This window comes from Parasteatoda tepidariorum, chromosome 2 (assembly GCF_982258835.1).
Source record: "Parasteatoda tepidariorum strain Cologne lab strain chromosome 2, Ptep-v5.0, whole genome shotgun sequence".
NCBI lineage: Eukaryota > Metazoa > Arthropoda > Arachnida > Araneae > Theridiidae > Parasteatoda > Parasteatoda tepidariorum.
The window spans coordinates 91915058-91936156 of NC_141756.1; the positions used below are offsets into that span (position 1 = coordinate 91915058).

At 31.8% G+C, this 21099-nt stretch overlaps 1 protein-coding gene across 1 annotated transcript; it reads left to right on the top strand.

The window, feature by feature from the left end:
• Positions 1–1894: 1894 nt before the first annotated feature.
• Positions 1895–2461, top strand: LOC147815915 (protein FAM200B-like). Its single transcript, XM_087156654.1, has one exon. It carries the CDS (start codon positions 1895–1897, stop codon positions 2459–2461), a length of 567 nt encoding a protein of 188 aa, XP_087012780.1.
• Positions 2462–21099: the final 18638 nt, after the last annotated feature.

A 21099-nucleotide genomic window follows, 5' to 3' on the forward strand; every position in this document is an offset into this window, starting at 1 on the left:
AATTTTACTTTATAAAAATTTTCCGTCAAAATATTTTGTTAAATTAATTAAGTTCAAGTTCAAACTTAAATTAAAGAGTTTCTCGTTATCAGAGTTTTTAGCTATCGGAGTGAAAAACTTGCGTCTTCACACTTTACATACATTACGCATTACGGTCATAGAAAGAGTGGCCAGCATGAAATTGCAATTAAACAGTGAGTGACGGTGCTTCACTCTTTATATGTACATTGTATAGTATGCAGCATGCAGGGATAATGCATTTCATAAAAATTTGGTGACCCCCAAAAAACTTCTGGCGACCCCCACATAAATTTATATAGGCCCCACAAATATAAATTTAGGCTATCCGTGGAAAACAATATCCCGTTTTAAGCAAGAATGCCATCAGAGTGTCAATACAATTTGCATTAACGTATTTATGTGAAACTGGATTTAGCAAACTAGTTTCAATAAAAACTAAATACCGCTCGCTTTTAAACCCTGAAGATGATATGCTAATTGCAATTAGCAACATACATCCAAACATCGATAAGATAATTAGAAACTTGCATCCACATACATCTCATTAAAGGGCAATTTACTGATTTTTGTGCTATACAAAAAGTATTTTCTTAAAATTATAAATAAATTAATATGAGTCAAATATGATGATGTTTTTATTCGATGAAGCGAAAGAAATGCACGAAATATACATCGTATTTGTGAACATTTATCTCTAGGGGTCGCCAGAAATTTTCTCTCTACAAAAGGGGTCGCAGTCGAAAAAAGTTTGCGCACCTTTGGTGTAAACCATGAAGTATCAAATGTTGAAAATGTTTTTCAAAGTATCGAAATGCCAACAAATTATTGTAGGATTATTCTGAGGTGAGCAGAAGAGATACAATCCTGCCATAATTTGTTTGCATTTTGATATTTTGAGAACATTTTTATCAGCATTTGAAACCTCATGGTTTACTCTAGGTTAACCTGAACTCACTTTTCTTTAAATTTTAAATTTCAAAATACCATTGGAGCTGAATCAGAATTCGACGTGAATCGTTTCTCACGTGGTATAGCGTTTTTTAAGGCTCAAGAACCGGAAAAAGTGAGTTCAGGTAAGCATGGTGTGAACCAGTGGTGCGCAAACTAGGGGTCGCGACCCCTGTGGGGGTCGCCAGAAGTTTTTTGGGGGTCACCAAATTTTTATGAAATGCATTATCCCTGCATGCTGCATACTATACAATGTACATATAAAGAGTGAAGCGCCGTCACTCACTGTTTAATTGCAATTTCATGCTGGCCACTCTTTCTATGACCGTAATGCGTAATGTATGTAAAGTGTGAAGACGCAAGTTTTTCACTCCGGTAGATAGCGCCCTCTTCGTGGTTATTCGCCAGTTTTACTGAAAAACGCCTATTTGACTAGACGTTAACCGCAGGGAAAGGGCAAAAATTCGCTTCCGTGATCAGCCAATCAGATGGCGAGGTACGTGGTGTATCTGATAGTCAGAGTGAAGACGTAAAGTGTTCGCTTGAAGTTGTAGCATGTAGCAGTTGACCTGCAATTGTTTTAGTTTATCCTCGAGTTTTATCATGTGACGCTGTGTATGTGGCATCAGCCAGATTAACTGTGACTGTGTATTAACTGTTTAGTTTTAGTTTCAGTTTGCATTTATGTTTAGTTTCAGTTTGTGTTTGTGTATCTCGTTAGGTTGTCATTAAACGTGTTTGCGAGATGCTAGATCTTGCTCATTTATTTAATAAGTATTGAAGTAATACTTAACTTACTTGTTATCAGGTATGTACCATCATTAGAGAAAGATCTCTGCTAATTTTATTGAATTTCTCGAAAAAAAATGATAAAATTTTATATATTATTTGTTTTAGTTTAAATAATTTAACCCCTATCTTCATAATGGATAAATGTGTAATACGTACACCAGGTACATCTTCAGCTAACAAACGAACAAATACTGATGAGGAGTCACAAAATACTGAACTAAATGCTCGATCTAAAAAAATAAGAAAATACAATGAGGAATTTATTAAGTATGGTTTTACATTTTGTGTTGTTGATGATGAAGAACGCCCGATATGTGTCATTTGCAACGAAAAATTAGCAAATGAGAGCATGAAACCAGCTAAATTAAAAAGGCACCTGGAAACTAAACATAAAGAATTTCAAAATAAACATGCCGATTTTTTACAAAGACGAGCTGAAAATCTGAAAATTCAAAATGCGCATTTAAAGAAATTTACAACAATACCCCAGAAAGCATTACGAGCTTCTTTAAAAGTTTCTTATCTAATGGGAAAAACAATGAAACCCCATACAATTGGAGAATCCCTTATCCTTCCTGCAGCAACTAAGATGACATCAATTATGCATGGTGATAAATATGGAAATGAACTAAAAACAGTACCATTACCAAGAGATACCGTGTCTCAGCGGATTTCCGAAATGTCACGAAATATCGAGTAAGAAGTCATAAAACGCATACAAAATTAATCTGTATTTGCTTTACAACTGGACGAGACAACCGATATCACTAAAATATCACAACTAATCATTTACTTTAGGTTTATTTTTAATGAAGATATAACAGAAACGTTTTTATGTTGCAAAAGTTTGGAAGGAAAAACAACTGGAGAAAAAATATTCGAAGTAATAAATGAATATTTCGAAACAAAGTCCCTTACCTGGGCAAACTGTGTTGCTGTTTGCACTGATGGTGCTGCAGCATTAACAGGTTCGAATAAAGGGCTCAGAGGCTTAATTCAGAAGGTGGAGCCTCATATGGTATTTAATCGCTGTATGATTCATCGGCAAGCTCTTGTTGCAAAAGATATGGATGAAGAGTTGCACAACGTATTACAAGACGCTGTTAGTTCAATTAACTACATTAAATGCAACAGCCACAACAGTCGTCTCTTTTCAATACTTTGCAATGAGATGGGCTCAACGTATGAGAGATTACTGTTGCACACCGAAGTCAGATGGCTTTCACGTGGAAAAATACTACGACGGATATTTGATTTGAGAAATTAAGTGTACATGTTTTCAATCGAAAAGAAACATAGATTAACAAGTTATTATATCAATGAAGTTTGGCTAGGGAAGCTGAGCTATTTAGTTGATATTTTCGAAAAACTTAACGACTTAAATTTGAGCTTGCTGGGTGAGAATTCAACTATCATAACTGCAGCCAGTAAAATTCAAGCTTTTAAGAATAAGCTTAGTCTCTGGCAAACTGAACTGAATAAAAACAACACCGACATGTTCCCTTGCTTTAACGATTTTATCAAGGAAAATAATATAGATATATTTACATTTAAAAACATCATTTCCAATTACATTGAAAAGTTAAAGAAAATTTTTTCGTGAAGATTCGAGGATTTTAATGAGAACGATCTTGGTTTTATTCGTGATCCATTTTCCTTTGACAAATGCAGTTCAACTCTTCAAATTAGTGAGAAAGAGCAATTGATAGATCTAATTAGTGATTATACTCTTCGAAATCAGTTTAAGATTCAGCTTTGTCAAAAATTTAGGCTATCCGTGGAAAACAATATCCCGTTTTAAGCAAGAATGCCATCAGAGTGTCAATACAATTTGCATTAACGTATTTATGTGAAACTGGATTTAGCAAACTAGTTTCAATAAAAACTAAATACCGCTCGCTTTTAAACCCTGAAGATGATATGCTAATTGCAATTAGCAACATACATCCAAACATCGATAAGATAATTAGAAACTTGCATCCACATACATCTCATTAAAGGGCAATTTACTGATTTTTGTGCTATACAAAAAGTATTTTCTTAAAATTATAAATAAATTAATATGAGTCAAATATGATGATGTTTTTATTCGATGAAGCGAAAGAAATGCACGAAATATACATCGTATTTGTGAACATTTATCTCTAGGGGTCGCCAGAAATTTTTTCTCTACAAAAGGGGTCGCAGTCGAAAAAAGTTTGCGCACCTTTGGTGTAAACCATGAAGTATCAAATGTTGAAAATGTTTTTCAAAGTATCGAAATGCCAACAAATTATTGTAGGATTATTCTGAGGTGAGCAGAAGAGATACAATCCTGCCATAATTTGTTTGCATTTTGATATTTGATATTTTTCAGCATTTGAAATCTCATGGTTTACCTTAGGTTAACCTGAACTCACTTTTCTCTAAGCTTTAAATTTCAAAGTACTATTGGAGCTGAAACAGAATTCGACATAAATCGTTTCTCACGTGGTATAGCGTTCTTTTATGGCTTAAAAACCGGAAAGTAATTTGAGAAGTCTTACTTACTTTTCAACTGTACAAATACTGAACCTCCGAATATTCAGTATTTTTAAAGAAATTTTCCGTTCTTAATTTTCTGTGAATTTCCATGAGACTCCTGATAAATTATTTGGACTTGATTCTTGTATATTTTTAAGGGATATTTTGTTACATGAAACTTAACATCTACGTAGCTGACACCATAACTCACGAAACAGAGAACAATTTTGCATGAATTTTATCAAGTTATTGTTGACATGTGTGCTCATTGGCTATTTTACTAAGCCGTAAACCTAGACTAAAATTCTTTATCTACAAAATCTGCAAAATAGTACATTTTTTAAAGTTCTAAAAAAAAATTTTTTTTAGAAGTTTTTTTTAGAAGGTTTTTGTTTTTTAGCCCTTTCTGGACCAAGCATAGAAATTTTATAAAATGCGATATTTTCATAAAAATATGCTTAAATTGCATTCATTAAGACACAAAAAAAATTTTTTTGCAGTAAAAATATTTTTTGTAAGAAATTAAAAATCCTTTTGTTGAGCATAAGTTTTTTTTTACGACATTTGTTTTATTTTTATTTTATTTGCAGAACTTGAAACTTTAATCGTTCATTAAAACGCACGATTAGTCTTAAATGGTATAACTGAACATTTTCAAAAAGTCAAATTTGCAATGTTGTTGGTGTTTCCAATGCTATTTGCCAATATCAACAAGCCTGCTTGGTGAAACCTAGCGAATATAGGGCAGAGGGTGCGTTTCTTGTTTTTCAGTGGTGCCATTTACGACGAGCAATACGAATTCAGCACACACACGTCGCAGCTCGTTTATAGGGTGGACCCATAAATGTGCACCAGTCACCATTTACTACAAGTTCTCGGGCGACAGGGATCAAACTCAAGACCACTTAGTCATGAGCCTAAACGCCCTACCAATCAGGTTCGAATTCGCCAATAATCGTTTCAAGTTAAAAAAAAAAAAAAAAAAAACTAGCTCAGGTTAAAACTTACTCAACAGAAAGTGTTTGCTCCTCTTAAATTGCTAACATTTTACATATGTGTTCAGAACCCTTGACAACAGCAGAAAAATAAAATTAGAGAAAAATATGCATCACAGTGTTCATAAAAAATATTTATTCAAATTGGTTAATTAAAAAAATATCACGCACTAAAAAAAAAATTCAATAAAAATTAAAAAAAAATATTACGCACTTTTGGACAAAAATTGTTTGAAAAAGTCTGTTTTTAAAAGGGGTCGCTAAATGTCACTTTTTTCTAGCTTAAGATTGGAAACTCTTTAAATACTTCTATGTCGTCAATATAAGTTTTTACGATGTTTTAACGATGTTTCCATAGCAAAATAATTGTTCTGGGGTAACTGAATTGGATGTTGATCGTTCTCTGGTTCAGGTCAAAATTACGATTTCTGGATGAATAAATGGATTTATGAATGGGTCCTCCCTGTAAAATGGGCTGTGACGTATGTGTACCTTAAGTCGTATTCTTCGCCATAGATGGCGCCACTGAAAAGACAAGAAACGCACCCTCTACCTTATATTCTCTTGGTTTCACTAAGCAGGCTTGATGGTATTAGCAAGTGACCTTTAAAACAACAGCAATAACACATTTTTCTTAATAACTTTTCTTAATTCTTTAATATTATAATACCTTTTCTTTTGTCAAACTTTTAATCCAAACTTAATAGAGCGAAACAAGATTTTTTTACCGCATGTGGTCATGAGTCCTTGATAAAATACTCTGGTACTTGTGATTAGTCAGATGCTCTTTTAACGTGAGACACTTTTAAGTTTTGGATCATTATTCGTTTACTATCTTTCTGGATGAGTTATAAAACTACAAAACTTTTGTGATTCTAAGTTACAATTGAAATCCTTACAATTTGTTTGTATTTTTTTCTCCAGCTCTTATTCTTTTGAAAATGACCAAGAAAGACGAAAAGAAGCATGGTGACAATCCCAATGGCAAAAAATATGGTGGTAAACCTGAAAACAAAAAAAAATTATGAGAACGAAAACAAGTCACCATAGAAGAAATAAATTCAGAAAGATAACTAATGACTAAGAAAATGATTAGTGATTAGGCAGACTTCAGAAATCGGTAGGTAAACTATACAAGCAATTTTCAAAAACCATTTAAGGTTATGTTTGATATTTTGCCTTTAATACATTTTTAGACTTTCAACTGAATAATAGTACCTCAAATAATTAAAAAATAAAAGTTAACTAACCAAATTCTTTTCAATATATTACTTTTGTGCGGATGTTAATTTTGCTGGTTTATTTTTAATAAGTTCCAAGTTAAATGCATCATTAATTATTCAAGATATATTATCATGATTAAAATTTGAGGTTTATCATGATTAATATATCATTGATAATATAGTTTTTTTAATAGCTTTTTAGTGATTGATCGGGTCTCGGAAAGCGGGGTCTCAAAATGTTTGCCATTTTTTTTCCCATTCTTTTATTTTTACTTTTTAAATATACAGCTGGTTGAAACGAAATGGATTAGCTCTCTGAACTTACAAAATCAATTACTTAATCATTAAAAAATAAAATACGCCAAATATTCATTTTTTTTCTCGTGTAAAAATGCTATTTCCTAGATTAAATTATGCAATATTTTGTTTAAATGTCAGTATTTGACGAGTACAGCAGTGCAATTTTTTTTTATTTGGAACAAAAATGGTTATAAAAGGCTAGGTTAAATTAAATAAAAGTTATAAAAACTATTTTTTAGTGAAATTGACTACAAAGGAGAAAATCATCCCTTTCGGAAAAAGTAAACGGGGAAGTTGCGGCGGTGGTAGTACTTTATTCAGGAAGTGATGCGCTTTTCGATTTTCATTTTTATTCCGACGAAAATCAATGTATTCTTATTTTTCTTTTTGCTCACTTTTGACAAATGCTGTTTCCTAAATTTAATTTATTTTTTTCTACTTTTTAGTTTTTTTTTCCATCTCAGAATATTTCGGAACGAAGATAGAAATTTCGATAGGCTATAAATTTAGTTTGCAATATTTAGAATATGATTTTCATCAGGCAATTTATTTTAGCCCTCTTCTTAGTCCAAATCGCTAGTGTTCATTTATTTGATGATATAAATTCTGTTAGAGGAAGTCAAAACGATTGAAACTTGCATACTATAATCATTTTAATCAAGCACAAAGCTCATTTCATTTGTTAACACTTCAATTAATAGTTGCAAGGTCCAGTTGCACGACTAGTTGCAAAATTGATGGGTGATAAATTCTTTTCTGAAAGTAAATTCTTTCTTAAGGTGATGGGTGATAAATTCTTTTTGTCAATAATATGGCAGTAATAAATGCTAAGCCTCGGTGGCTCAGGAGATAGAGCACTCGCTTGCTAATAAGGTTTACCAGGTTCGAATCCCAGTGATGGTTGGTCGGTGCGAAATCAGCACACGATGCTCATATTGCTAACAAAAAATATCCTCATGAGTTTGAATCCCCTTTGTCGTTGGGTTAATCATGAGAGTTCTCCGTGTTTCTCCTCTCAATGTAATGCAAACGCTGGTTAATGCCATCAAAAAAGTCCGCAATACTTGATTTAAGAGTTCACTTGTCTTCTGTATTAGGATAAAAACATAGGGCTACGGAGTTGAACATTGATAATCATAAACTCAAAATTGGGTTCAAATTTGACATGTTCAACTACACTGCTGTAAAATAAAATAATATATGCTAGAGCGATTAGGAAATGATTGAAACATCTAATGTACCTCAGCAGAGAGCTCCAATTAAAATTCAAGTAGTCTAGCGAGCCGGATAGACGTCGGAATCTCAATTAACGATAGATAAATTTTGTGCATTGAAAATATAGAAATAGATTAGTTAGTAGTACAAGGAACACAGGAGTTGTTAGGAAACTATAAATATTCCATTGCCAGGCATAGTGTTCCAGATGAGATTCAAGATTTCTAGTTATTCGGAAAGTGATCGGAATTTTAATTGAGAATATCCCGCAGTAGACCTATCGTAAAGACACGGTTTCCGCCGAAGACACGGTTTCACGGTATAACGCCGAAGTCAAGCATTACTGGATACGGTCAGTAAGCGGATGGGAGTCCACTTTGATCACTCTACGAAAGGACCGAGGTATTGGTTCTCGTTAAACTGTTCTACCATAAAGTGCTCGACTTCGCGCGCATGTCGTCGGGCTACCAAAGCAGGAGAGCCATCCTCTCTGCAAAGGATCGAAATAGCGATCATATGTCTGCGGATCATCCTCATGGATGTTTCCCAGATCGTCGCCAATAGCCCGTTGTGCAGCGTAAATAAAGTATCTACCTACCTTTGAATGAGGATAAGTTCTTTTCCGTTTATAGTATGAGGATAAATTCTGATTGTGGTAACTGTCGATAAAATTCTCTTTAGTGAAAATATCGTGATAAATTAAATTATGAAAGGTAAGGAATAATTGTAACTGGTATTTTCGTCAGGCGCAGAGCCATAGAACACTTCACTGCGCTCTAGCTAATGGAAAAGGGGTGCTCATCCAAGCTAATAAAAATTTAACCATTCACACACAATTTTAGATAAATATAAGTTAATAAAAAGATCGAGAATAAAACTTTTACTCGATTAAAAAATTTAAGAAAATTTTACTATGTGTGTGTGTCAATAAAAAAAAGTTACAAAGCCAATTTCTAACCATTTCAAAACTATAAATAATTTAGATAAAGTACACACATTTTATTTTTAATTTTAAAACTAACAGATACATGTTGTTTAAATGTTGGAAAACATGTTTTTTAATTATTCTAGAGCAAATGGTGCAGTTAAGAAAAAAAATTTATCTTGAATTTAAAAGCTTTTTTTTCTTCAGTTTATTGTCATTACTTTCTCTTTTAGTAATTACTGTTTCCATAAACAAAATTGCATTTTAAAACAAAAATTCTGGTTTTCAATTTTCAAATAAATGTTACTTAAAATTTTTTCCAATGATTACTTACTAATTATTTATTCATTGAAAAAAAAATGAAAAATCTTTGTGATTTTAAAGCGTTTACAGCGTAAGGAAACAGTAATTGCATTTTTCCATGCACTTTCAATTTGAAACTATCACTGAATTTTTATTCTTAAAATACTTTCATGCTGCGCGCTGTTTTGTACACTTACATATGTAGACTTAATTTAAAAATCATCAACATTCGGTTATTAATGAGATGAAATTTTCCTACTTGATTTAAGCAAAAGTTGTTAAGCAAACATTTCGAGAAAATCATTCAAATGCATATTAACGAAAAGTTCTATGGTTATTTAGATAAAGTATACACATTTTATTTTTAAATTTAAAACTAACAGATACATGTCGTTTAAATGTTGGCAAACATTTTTTAAAATTATTCTGGAGCAAATGGTGCATTTTAGAAAAAAAATCTATCTTGAATGTAAAATTAATGTTGGGCGATAATGTCTATCAATTATTCTGATGAGTTGAAAATTCATTCTACTATGTGTATAGAATAAAGAAAATATGAGAAGGTATAATATAAGCCACAACATTTTGGAGCGTTAATTTTAAAATTCTTAAACTGCCATTTTAAAATTAACCAATCATTTTTTTCTATTAATAAATTTAACCAGCTACCTGCAGCTTTTTATTACCAAGTTTTCGAATATTTATGTTATTAAAAAAGAGGTTGTTTCTTTCAGTTTACACAAAGAATATATTTTGGCCATATTTTTATCTACTCCTCATGCACTTGAAATTCTCCGTTTGCAAGGGGCTTGGCATACAAAAATAGCCAAGGTACCGGGAAAATGATTTCGAATTACTCTTCAACTTCAGTTTCAATAAATACTTTTAGATGGCGCCACTAAAGCTTAATAATTTTTTAAATCCTAAAATCTGGAGTACAATACGTAAATATAGAGTGAAAACACAGCTTATTTTTCTTAGGTTGTCGCAAAAATTATTTTCAAGGTTAGAAGTAAACCGGCTATCTGATCTGGTGAATTTTTGTATTTATTAATTAACTTGAAACAAGATTATTCATATTTATTATTATGCAGGATTATTTATATTTTATTATTATAACAACATATTTCTTACTTTAGTGCTGCCATCTAGCCTTGATATATTGAACGATTTTTTTTTTTTACAATGGAGTAGTATTCTGATTAAAAATTTTTTTCGGTTATCTTATTTTAATTTTTATAAATACTGTGTATACTATATATAAGATGCATAAATAATATATATATTAATTAATTATATATGCATTTCTTAAGTATTTTTATAAGTAATTAAATAATAATTAGTAGTATATAATGCCTGGAGGCAATATACCAAGAATTATTTACTCTATCTGGGGATATTTTTCTAACCATGTAAAAAAGCTCAATAAGTATTGGGAAAATGGTGAACGTTTTCTTCATATATTCTTCTTCGCTCTTTTATCAGTCCCATAATTGCGTCTATCACAATTTTGTTTAGAGGTAAAGAAAAATAAATAAGAAAAACTTAAATGTATATTGTTTCAACAAACTAGCACTAATGTGTTAATAAAACTTAAATATTTATGTTCCTACAAATTACGTAAGTAACCTCGAGGCAACAGATAGATGTTCCGTTTTATTATCATTTCTACGGATTCACATAAAAAACAGGCTATTTTTGTTTGCAACCAAATACTTCAAGTCGAGTCAAATGAAATAAACGTGAAAAAAGTTTTCGGATACTTTCCCCTCTGATTAGTCAGATATGAAGAAAAAAATATTTAATATTTTCAAAATAATCTGTGCGAAATGATAAAATAAAAATTACTGCTACTGCAAATTTACACGTAATTTCTTTTTTTTTTAATTTACTTTTTCTTCGCAAAAAACGTTTCTTCTTGCTTAGTCATCCGTAAAAAAATAAAAATTAGCATCAGTATTCAGGAAAATTCATGCTATAATTTTTTCAGTGAGGAATGAAGAGTGGTAATTAAGATAAAATAATTACCATCCTAAACTTAATAAAAGCATTAAATTCTACTAAAGGAGCTTTATTAGTGCATCGAACATATTAGAGATGATTTGTTTAGCATTATCCGAATGGTATTGTGCAAAGTTAAAAAAAAAAAATTCATTATAATTTATTCTATATGTAAGTTTAGAGAATTGTTGCTTTTGCTGTCTCACCCAAAACATTAAATAATAATATTGTTTTAGATTAAAAATAGATTTAAAAAAAACTTTACGAAAAATATACTAATGTAAAGAATTTGGAAAACTGATATTGCGACAATTAACGAAATTGGGCTCTATTTATTTATCTGATTTCTGACCGGAAATTTTTAAAGACCAGGAGGCTTCACCCCCTGCTCGCTGGCGCTCGCCAACCCCCGGAAGTACTTTCGCAGTTCATTTCGGATTGCTTCGCAATCGAATGCTCGCTTTGCTCGCTCATTGGATACGTTCTTAACGTCTAGCTTTTGTATACTGTTTTGAATACTGAAGTTCCGAAAACTTTTCGCTGTAGAAAATTCTAAGCCTGTACATTTCAATATTAATTTGAAATTGCAAACAGTTCACATATTTTGTTTAATCACACTATTCTAAATTTCAGTAGTTGAGAAAAGTAACTGTTGTAAGTTTTGTTTTAAAGTCTTTCCCTCCAGAGGGCTAAAGCCATGTGTTGTAAAACAATATGAAATAGTAGTCTGCCACTGAAAGCCGGATGTAAAGCATCGGCTTCGATGAAGATAATTTTGTATTTTTAATTCTCTAAAAGGCGCCACCCTAATAATATGGAATTTGTAAAATAAATGTATATATTTTTGATTGTTGATGAAGCCCATCATTTTGTGTTTTCATCAGTGTTCAGAAGTAGAACAACTATAAGTTTTTTATTTTATCACAAAAATATAAAATGTATAAAAAACAAAGAAAAGAGTAAGAAAATGAGTATAGTCATAGAAAAAGTTAAAATTATAATATAGTTTTTGTCAGTTAGAATAAAACTTTTTGTTTAAGTTATTGCTAACAATTCAAATTTCTCCGAGGCAATTCTAAAGTATAAATTAAGGTAGTATTGCTAAGTTGAAACACAATATTTTTAGTTTTGATGTCAGCAATACAATTCAATTTTTCACCAAAACGATTGTTTCCATTATTAAATTCAGTGTCAACAATTCAAATTTTTCTGAGGCAACTCTTAACCTGTAAATATTAATTTTTTTTCTGCACACATTTCTAAATGTCAGTATTCAACCACAAAACAACTTAAAGTCCTCAAATTTAGCATGAAGTTGTAAAATGTAATGAAAGAAGGTCATAGCAATAATGTTAGTAGAAGTAAAGTTAGTACTGTAAAATTAAAACAATATTTTTAATCAATGAGCCAAGTTCTTCAAGAAGCAGTTGTAGAAGTAGCTGGATAGAAGTTTTTTTAATTTAAAACTTTTTTATGGAATTTCTTTAAGAACACAATTGTTAATCTGGGCATTTGGCGATACAACACTTATAGAATTGAAGGATTTGTTACGTCAAGGGCTCAGGTATCATAATTTTGATCTAGTTACGCTTCTATGGCATTTTGATTTTATGTTGCTAAGTTAACTTTCAAAAAATTCTATGGCTGGCAACAGCATTTATATTTTTTAAGATGTTTATTTTTATTTATTTTAGAATTCGTTCTTTTTTTAGCGAAATGTTTTTTAACCTAACAGAATTCTTTGCCGACTGTTCTCCCTATATATGAAGAAAATAAAGTAAATATTTAAGTGTTGTGAAAAGAATTTTATTTAGTTGTACAAAGTACTTCTTTAAAAATGAAAACTGTTGCCACCAGCGGAAGAGAAATACAGCTAAAATTTGGGAGCCATGTAAGAGAATTATATATATTAGATTAAAAGTCTTACACAAGTCACATTTTTTCTGATAATTATAGACAATTTTTATTATTTAGTAATTTTAGTTTGAAATTATAATAATACATATAATTACACATAAATAAATAATTTCTAGGTTGCTATAACGGTCTAATATATGATTTACGGATGTTACCCAGAAGATCTAAAGTTGTACTACATTAAACACCCGTATTTCTTATTAGCAGTCCATTTCTTCCACTGCTAGTTCCCTTTATCTTACAGGCCTGTATATTCCTATGCAGTCTGGTATCCACAAATATTCCGAGGAAAGTGGCTTCTTGATTTCTCTACAGTTTTCTTCATCATATATCGACACAATGTTTTTATGCTTAGTACTTAAAGTAAAGAAATGGAAAGTTGTCTTTCATTTCATTATCTTTTGCCCAATCCCGGAGGGTACTAAGGACAGTATTAAGTGGAATCTCGTGTGGCTTGACTGTCATTGTCCATACTCCCTAAAACAAGGTCAAGAACAGTACTCCGGGATGTGAATTCATGATGCAGTTTACAATATCGTTTATCGCAATATTCAGCATTGAACAGCTGACCCAATTCTAAGTTTACGACTATTAATTTCTACTTCATAGATTTGTAATTTTGATACCGACCCAGAAGATGAGAGAACTCCTGGATTAAGCATCAGGGCGAACTAGTCTTCGTGCAAGGCTTTTTAAAGGAATTAACCCGCATTTGCGTTACACGAAGAGGGAAACAACGAAAGCCCCCCACGGTTAGTCTGTTGGCAAGGGGACTCTCACCTATTATCCGCCTACCAATGAGGATATTTTACATCAGCACAGTGGTCGGTACAAGCCGGGTGCGGAGTTCGTATCCATCAGCCATCGCATCCAACCCGGTTCACATCATAGAGCGCTCTATTCATAAATAGAATAGGCATTTCAAAGTTAAGTGATTTTCAAATTTTTCTTCTTTTCATAAATCTTGTTTTTCCTCCTCTCGCACATTATTATTATAGTAATATAATAAATACATTTATGAATTATAGATGCCCTCTAATTGCCGTGTGAATAAAAAAAGATTAGATTTACTTCCTGTTATATCATTACAAAGGGGACGAATTTCTAAAATGTGATATGATAGTAAGTACGATATGCATAATTATATTGAAATATACATAATACAATACGTATATGCTTAGTACACATAATTATGCATTCATGATACATGTACGCATGTATGTTTGTTTGTATGCGAATGCAATATTTTGTATGTTTGTATACATAGACAACATATGTATGAACGTATGTGAGAAAAAATGTCCATACGTATGCATGCATTTATGTACGTAAGTACATGCATTGTATAAATTTGCGATAATAGCACGTATAAACAATGTACGTATGTAAATACACTGTACGTATTTACGTGCAATATGTAAGAATGTTGTTTATAGGTACACAATATGTACATAGTTGCGTAAATAAAATGCATTCACGTACATTTACGTGTACTTACATATATATGGTTTGCACACGCAACATATATGTTTTGTACACGCAACATATGTACTTATATAACTATATGCGTTGTTCATACATATGAGCATGTAATGTATGGATGCTCAAAAAATGCTTGGATGTACAATGTGCGTATGTACATACAACGTATATATAAACGTAATTACATTTAATGTATAAATACATGCGTACATTTAAATATATGCATTTACAATGTACAAATAGATTGTGCATGCATTAAAAAAATTATAACAGTAAAGTTATTAAAGTTTGTTTTAAAATTTATTCTTATTTGAACTAAAGATTTATGTCCAATATTTGTATGCACATATGTAAAATATATGTACACGCATATGTACAATATAAGAACATTATATGCAAATTACATCATATGTTCATTACATCATACGTACATTATATGAATGTTTAACCTGTACACTATATGTATATTCATCTGTACAATATATGCATGTCGAATGCATGTATGTGTATATGTACATGTATACATATATATTTGTACGTATATACATATATATATACACTGAAGAGCCAAAAAAACTGGTACACCTGCCTAATATCGTTTAGGGCCCCCGCGAGCACGCAGAATTGCCGCAACACAACGTGGCATGGAATCGATCAATGTGTGAAGTAGTGCTGGAGATAATTGACACCATGAATCCTGCAGGGCTGTTCATAAACCAGTGGGAGTAAGAGGGGGTGGGGATATCTTCTGAACATCACGTTGCAGGGCATCCCAAATATGTTCAATAATGTTCAGGTCTGGGGATTTTGGTGGCCCGCGGCACTCTTCTGAATTTAGACACTTCCGCTGGCCACCAAAATCCCCAGACATGAACATTACTTTCTTTCTTGGTGAGTGCTAAATTCCAACACATTCAAAATTTTTAAAAATCTTTTGATCGTTGAGATTGAAAGTACAGATTAAAGTAAACATTTATAGCATAGCTGTAGCAAGTAATTAATAAACAGGAATTTTTTTCACAAAAAAATACAAATGATGTTACTTAAAATTCTACCTTTTGATTGAAAAAGCATGGAATTATATTTTATCTATATTATATTTTATTGGTGGAAAATGCATATTTCTAAAGTTTGAGGTTATATTAAAAAGAAATTATTCTTATACTAGGAGGCTTCGCCCCCTGCTCGCTGGCGCTCGCCAACCCCCGAAACTGCTTTCGCAGTTCATTTCGGATTGCTTCGCAATCCGATGGTCGCTTTGCTCGCTCATTGGATACGTTCTTAACGCCTAGCTTTTGTATACTTTTTTGAACACTGAAGTTCCGAAAATTTTTCACTGTAGAAAATTCTAAACCTGTGCATTTCTATATTAATTTGAAATAATCACACTATTCTAAATTTCAGTTGTTGAGAAAAGTAACTGTTGTAAGTTTTGTTTTAAAGTCTTTCCCACCAGAGGGCTAAGACCATGTGCTGTAAAACAATATGAAATAGTACTGAAAGCCGGATGTAAAGCATCGGCTTCGATGAAGATAATTTTGATAATCGGGGAGAATTCACCCGATTAGCCATATCATGCTCACTACGTGCTCTTGCGTGCCGAAGCCTTACAATTAAAACGTATTAGCGTTTTATATAATATAGATTAGCCATATGATGCTCACTACGTGCTCTTGTGCGCCGAAGCATATCAATTAAAAATGAAAACTGTTGCCAACGCGAGAAAAGAAATATCATCGGTTTCATTGATGCATACGTAGGTATTAGCGTTTTATATAATACTAGGAGGCTCCGCCTCCTGCTCGCTAACGCTCGCCAACCCCCGAGAATTGCTACGCAATCCTATGTGTTTCACGCCGTGCACCATGGCTCGCTGCGCTCGCTCGCCAATGAACACAATGTTCTAGCACAAAGACATAATATATTATCATCAAAGACATAGTATTTTATCATCAAAGACATAGTATTGTACTTATGTAGAAGAATTCTACCAATGTTCTTATTGGCTTTTAAAAAAGTATATTAGCTATTTAGATTGTACATGGTGAAAAAATAAAAACATTAGCTAAATAAGAAACATATTAGCAAAATAAATTATCAAATATTGCTTCACTAATATTCTGCATTTTAAAGCGTGAAAATTCAATGGATTAATTAACCTCGAAATATAAAAAAATTCAATGCATTCAATACAAACACTTAAACGTTTTTTAGACGTTTAGGTAGCTCCCAGTAGAAAAATATCAATTCAACAGCGGCCTTTTAAAGCATTCTCACTTCAATTAATTAATTAATTCCTAATTGAGTTTAAATTAAATATTGTCATGTTTTTAGTGCATGAATCTGAATTGAACAACCTGATAATGCTCACTCTGGTTATTGTTATCTGGTTGCTCACTACGTGCTCTTGCGCAAAAAATGAAAACTGTTGTCAATTAAAAATGAAAACTGTTGCCAGCGCGAGAAAAGAAATATCATCGGTTTTATTGATACATACGTATACGTGATACGTACGTATTAGCGTTTTATATAATATAGAAGACGATGCCTAAAATAGAAGAAGAAAAAAATGCTGATGAATTCAGATATTTTTTTCCTGATGAAGTGTCATTCTATTAAATTAAATAACCCGGAATCAGAATTGAGCTGTTTCTTTTATCAATAAGTATTTTTTTCTCATAATAGGTTTACAGTATCTTTGACATTATCATATCTATATAATATATCTTCTATAAAGAAATTTTGTGAAAATAATTCCAATGAGTACATAGATTTTCTTAAATTTATTTTTAGCTTAACTTATCTATTTTGATATAGAATTAAAAATGAACATTTTAATATAAAAATATATAGATTAGGTATTTATTTATTTTTTGATAAATGACTAAACTAAATCTGTTACATATATTTTGTCATTTTAAGAATCAAGAGAGAAAAAAAAAGAAATCACAATTTTAAGTTAAAATTATGGATTGCTAATTGAAACTTTGTTTTAATAGTTAAAGTATTCCTTAAATTCTATATTTCATCTAGTCTAAATTTCAATTATGCATTTGTTTCAAAATGATTGCTATGTATTCAAAGCTATGTATTATAATAAAAAATTGTTTTAGGTAGTTAGAGTTTCTAAAATATTGTTATAATATAGTTTTAATATTCATTTAATTTTGATTAAGCGTTTATAGAGTTTTTTTAATCATAAATCAAAGTTCTTACAGTGTCTTTGAATAAAAATCAAAAAAATTCGATTTAAATAAAATAAAAATCAAGTTTAAATAAAAAAAAATCTGATTTTTTTAATTTTTTTAAAAAAAAATCAAAAAAGTCACGAACCTTGACATAAACATGGATATACATTTTACATACACAAGTAACATTTGCATAAAATGCATACATTCATTATGTATAAATGTGCATGTCTACATTGTTTGCACATGCATACATAATTATTAGCTATATACATGCGTACATATATTTTATATATATGTTACCGGCAAAGTATGAAATCCGGCATTGAATACAATGCCTAGGCATTGTGTAGGGTGCCTAAAATTAGCCGGTGAAATATGAAATGATTTATATTTCACACATTGCCTAGGCATTCTATAGAATGCCGGATGCTATTTAGGCAAAGTATGAAATAAACGTCCTGATGAGGTTATTATGTAAATGATGTGCATGTTACTGTGAATGACCGAAATCGGTGGTTGTTGACTTTCACCGGTGAATGTTGACAATCACATAGTCGCTTTGGTGAATGTTCGAAATACTTATTACATCCGATTTGATATTACTTTATTCGTGGATATAATTACATTTATTCGATATTTTAATACTTACTGACTATAGATTACATTTATTCGATATTTTAATGCTTTACTGATGATAGATTGGAAGAGACATCAGTGTTTGGAGTATCGGGCAAATGTATACCGGACAGTGGCACTTGACCCTAAAAAAACATCAGTGTAGGGTATACCGGGCAAATGTATACCGGTCAATGCCACTTTACTAGACCTAGTATGACTAGACCTTTGGTACCGAAATATATACTAGGTCTAGTTAAGTGCCTCTGCTCGGTATACATTTCCTCGGCATACCCAACACTGATGTTTTTTTTAAGGTTCAGTGCCATTGCCCGGTATACATTTGTCCGGTATACCCTACACTGATGTTTTTTTAGGGTCAAGTGCCATTGCCCGGTATACCCTACACTGATGTTTTTTTAAGGTCAAGTGCCACTGCCCGGTATACATTTGCCAGATACTCCAAACACTGATGTTTCTTCTAATCTATCGTCAGTAAGTATTAAAATATCGAATAAATGTAATTATATCGACGAATAAATTAATATCAAATCGGATGTAATAAATATTTCGGACATTCACCAAGGTGACTATTTGATTGTCAACATTCACCGATGAGAGTCAACCACCGAATTCGGCCATTCACAGTAGCATGCACATCATTTACATAATAATCTCATCAGGACGCTTATTTCATACTTTGCCTAAATAGCATTTGGCATTCTATAGAATGCCTAGGCATTGTATACAATACCTAGGCAAAGTATATAATAATTCTCACATTTCATACTTTGTCTAAAAACGCCAGGCATTCTATACATTTCCTAGGCATTCTATACAATGCCGGCATTTCATACTTTGCCGGTAACATATACAATGTAAGTGTATGCATATGAGTGTGTCACTAAAATGTCTGTACAAATATATCTACATATGCATTAGATAAATACATATGTACATGCATTTTAGTATTATTTATTCGTACGTACGCTGTATGTAAATATGTACAAAATGTATCAGCATACGGTACATTATACTATGTAAAATATAATCATATGTAAGTATACAATAGTCTTGTAATCATACAAGTATATTTGGATAACATGTAATCATATATTTTGACTAATTGTAATCATGATTACAAGTAATTTATTACAGTGATTGGTTATGTAATCACGATTACAGTTCTAATCAAAATTATGAATGTTTGTAATCATGATTATAAGTAATTGATTACTGTAAGTGAAAAATGTAATCGATCACATTTTTTCTCTACTCTGACGTAATAAAAAATTATGATTACTTGTAATCGTGATTACAAGTAATTGATTACATAGCAATAATTATTTGTAATCAATTGCAGTTGTAATCGATCACTGTAATCGACGTCAAACTCTGGTACTCAAGCAGCGGCCTAATATAATTATGAGCAAGCTGTACTGTTTAATTGTACTTAAAGATTTTAGAGTTTTGTATTTTTTACTTAAGCTTTACTAAATAATTTATGAGTCATCGTGATTTGCAGAAGTATTATTGCATGAGCGAACCTACGCAAATGCGAAGTCTATTTATATTTTATCAGAAATAATAATAACGCAAAATAATAACTTGTTCAGTAGAATTGTCTTTTTTGACAAGGAATGAGTATTCTCGATCAAAACTTCTTATCTTTAAGATGTCCAATGTTACTATTCGCTTGTTAATAATTATAATTGGATCAAAGGAAACTGGATCTAATTTTAGACCTTTTAAAGGAAGGTTCATTCGACGATAGTGATACGATTTATAAAATGATCCAATTTCGCTGACTAACAGATGAACTTTTTTAAAGTTTAGAAAGCTTTCCATTTTCTCTTTTCACTTTCCGTCACCAATGATTCGACTAAAATACTCGGTACGAAATATTCGGACTAAAATATTCGTCACAGGTCCACGCACGTGACCTATGACATCAGCGTCGGCTAATCTTTACAGCAAAATGGAAGTTTCTCTATATAAGTTAGAATGTTAATTAATGATAAGTTAATTACTGAGCTAACATCGAATTAGTTGAAATATAATTATTTCTCGCCTACTTCTTTTTCTTAACTTAGATTTATTATTTGTTTATGTATTTTATTGTAACCTTGATATATTTTTGTTTTGCGTACCTGGCAACTTCGATGCATAATTAGTTTAGTTACGTTCCACGTGTTTTCGTGCCTGCCTTTGTGGTAAGTCTCTGTGTAAATATATAATGGTCCCGCAGTGGACTGATCGTTAAGAAACGGTTCCCAGCAGATCACCGAAGTCAAGCATCACTGGCTACGGTCAGTGTGCGGGTGGGTGACCACTTGGATCAGAATGCGTAGGGACCGTAGGGTATGCTGTATTGGTCCTCGTTAAACTGTTCTACCGTAAAGTGCTCGACTTCGCGTGCAGGTCGTCAGCCTACCGAAGCGGGAGTGCTATCCGCTCTGCAGAGGATCAAAATTGTGATGGCATGTCTTCGGATCATCCTCAGGGATATTTCCCAGACCGTGGCCAATTGCCCATTGTGCAGCTCTGGTGTGACGTAAATGAACAATAGCAACAACAACAAATATATAATGAAAGAATTGAAATCTTTGAGAAAGAATCTTCGTGAAAGAATTTAGTATCTGTTACTTAAGAAAATTATTCGGCTTATT

Bases quoted from the DNA above. Each gene is read 5' to 3' on its own strand.
- LOC147815915 (XM_087156654.1), top strand. From the start codon at position 1,895: ATGGATAAATGTGTAATACGTACACCAGGTACATCTTCAGCTAACAAA.